The 2,231-nt window shown below is 51.3% G+C and overlaps 1 protein-coding gene across 1 annotated transcript; it reads right to left on the reverse strand.

Annotated features, from left to right (window-relative positions):
• Window positions 1-331: 331 nt before the first annotated feature.
• Window positions 332-730, reverse strand: LOC121503260 (uncharacterized). Its single transcript, XM_041777522.1, has one exon. It carries the CDS (start codon window positions 728-730, stop codon window positions 332-334), a length of 399 nt encoding a protein of 132 aa, XP_041633456.1.
• Between the last annotated feature and the right edge of the window lie 1,501 nt (window positions 731-2,231).

The following is a 2,231-nucleotide window of genomic DNA, read 5'->3' on the forward strand; positions in this document are numbered from 1 at the left end:
AGTAATATCGATAACCGATTTGGAACACTTCAGTCGTTGAGGCTATGTATTTCGTATATCACTTCACTTCCTCATCCCTGTGTGAGTGTGTTTTTTTTATTATTTTTATTTTATTTTTTATTTTTATTTAATAGATATAAGTATTGTACATAAGAAATAGAGTAAGGTTAAGAAATAGAAATGTCCGCTGGCGGTCAGTTGCCGCTCTTCAGGGATCCGTTCTCCGGTTCTCTTCAGGTATCCTCGGTGCGTCGGATCTGCTCCCGGGTTCTCAGCTCTTGCATCACGGATGCTGCCATTTTCGCAATCGCACCCCAATTGGATGGAATCTCTATCTCTGCATGGCTTCAGCCCATATTGGCGCGGCATACAGGATGGTCGAGGTCACCACTGTCGCTATCAGTCGCTTGCTATGCTGCTTGGGGCCGCGGTTGTTGGCCATCATCCTCGAGATGGCAGCAGTAGGTTTGGATGCCTTGGCCGCTGCGTTTTCCAGGTGGGTCTTGAAGTTCAGCCTGTGGTCGTTCATGACTCCCAGGTACTTGATCACCGGGGTGGACTCGATGATAGTCGAGCCGACCCTGAAGCTCACCTTCTTTACTATTTTTCTGATGCTTATGAGCACTCCTTCGGTAAGGTGCTTCTCCACCGTGACCAGTGCATTGTCATCAGCGAACCCCACTACCTCGCAGCCAGGGGGTAATGGCAGTCTGAGAACCCCGTCGTACATGACGTTCCACAAGATAGGCCCAAGAACTGAGCCTTGCGGTAGGCCTCCTGTGACTTGATGCTGTTGGTTGCCGGTATCCGATTCATAAAATAGGACTCGGTCTTTGAAATAGTCGGCTACTAGCTTAATCAGGTATCCAGATATGCCGGCGCGCTGCAATGTCTGCAGGACTAGGCTCCAGTTTGGCGAATTAAATGAGTTTTTGACGTCGAGGGTACATACAAGGCAGTATTGCTTATTGCTGCAAGTTGGGTCACTTCTCGGATCGCGTCGATTGCGCTTCTCTTCTTTCGGAACCCATACTGGTGGCACGAGAGTGCTCCGCGTTCTTCGGTTTCTCTCTCCAGTCTGCTGCATATGAAGCGCTCAAATATCTTCCCCAATGTGTTTAGCATACAGAGGGGTCTGTATGAGGAAGGATTGTCGTTCAGTTTACCTGGTTTCGGGATAAGCACGAGGTTTGCTGCTTCCAGACTCTCGGAAAAGGTATGTTCGCCGATGCATTAGTTGTACAGCTCTGTGAATAGGCTCGTGTTTACCCTGATTATGGCGTGCAGTGCCGCGTTTAGGATGCCATCTGGTCCCGGGGCCTTGGATATTTTGCTGCTGGCCACCGCGCTTAGGACTTCCTCTTCGTTGATGATGATAGTTTCGCCCGCCGCTATATTGGGTGGCATAAGATGCGGCTGTGCAGGGAAGAGGGTGGAGATTATCGCTCCAAGCTGTTCCTGGGCTGTTGGGGTCGGCTGTCGGTTGAGCTTACCCATGACGTGATTGTAGGCAGATCCAAAAGGATCCTGGTCGGACTCGTCACACAGCTGCTGGAAGCACTCTCTCTTGCTTGCTCTAATGGCCACCTTTAAAGCTTTTTTCCTTTCCCTATAGCGAGACTCAAATAGCTCCTGCATGGGCCGTCCACGGTTTCGTTGACACCTGCGCCTCGCAGAGATGCACTCTTTCCTGGCTGTGGCTATCTCTTGGTTCCACCAGGGGACTGGTCTCCTTCTATGTCCTCTAGTCGAGCTCTCCATTGCCGCATCGCAAGCTGTCTTGATCCTCGCAGATACCTCGTCTGCGCAAGTGTTTGAGTAGCCAGAAATGGTATTGCCATCCATGTTTTCTAGAAGTTCCTCGACATTTAGAGTGCCTACTTTGTAGGCAGGTTGCCGATTCGGAAGGCTCGGCAGGGAGTGACTCGTCTTTGTCACTATCGCTGCGTGGTCGCTGTAGGTGAGGAGGTCAGTGACTTCCCAGTAGACGTTCCTAGTGAGCTCCGGGCTGGCGAAGGTTAGGTCGATAATTGATTCTCGGCCTGCCTTGCTGTATGTGCATTTGCCTCCGTCGTTAAGAAGGCAGACATCCAGGGTCGCCAGGGCATCTAGTAAGGCGGTTCCCCTCTGAGTTGTTGCCGTGCTCCCCCACGCGGTGGACCACGCGTTGAAGTCCCCGGCAATTATTTCCGGGGATCGTCCCCGAGCGTCTTGGGCAATCTCCTGGATTA

This window comes from Drosophila kikkawai, chromosome 3R, assembly GCF_030179895.1.
Source record: "Drosophila kikkawai strain 14028-0561.14 chromosome 3R, DkikHiC1v2, whole genome shotgun sequence".
NCBI lineage: Eukaryota > Metazoa > Arthropoda > Insecta > Diptera > Drosophilidae > Drosophila > Drosophila kikkawai.

Excerpts from the sequence above, each read along its gene's own strand:
- LOC121503260 (XM_041777522.1), bottom strand. The coding sequence starts at position 730 with ATGTACGACGGGGTTCTCAGACTGCCATTACCCCCTGGCTGCGAGGTA.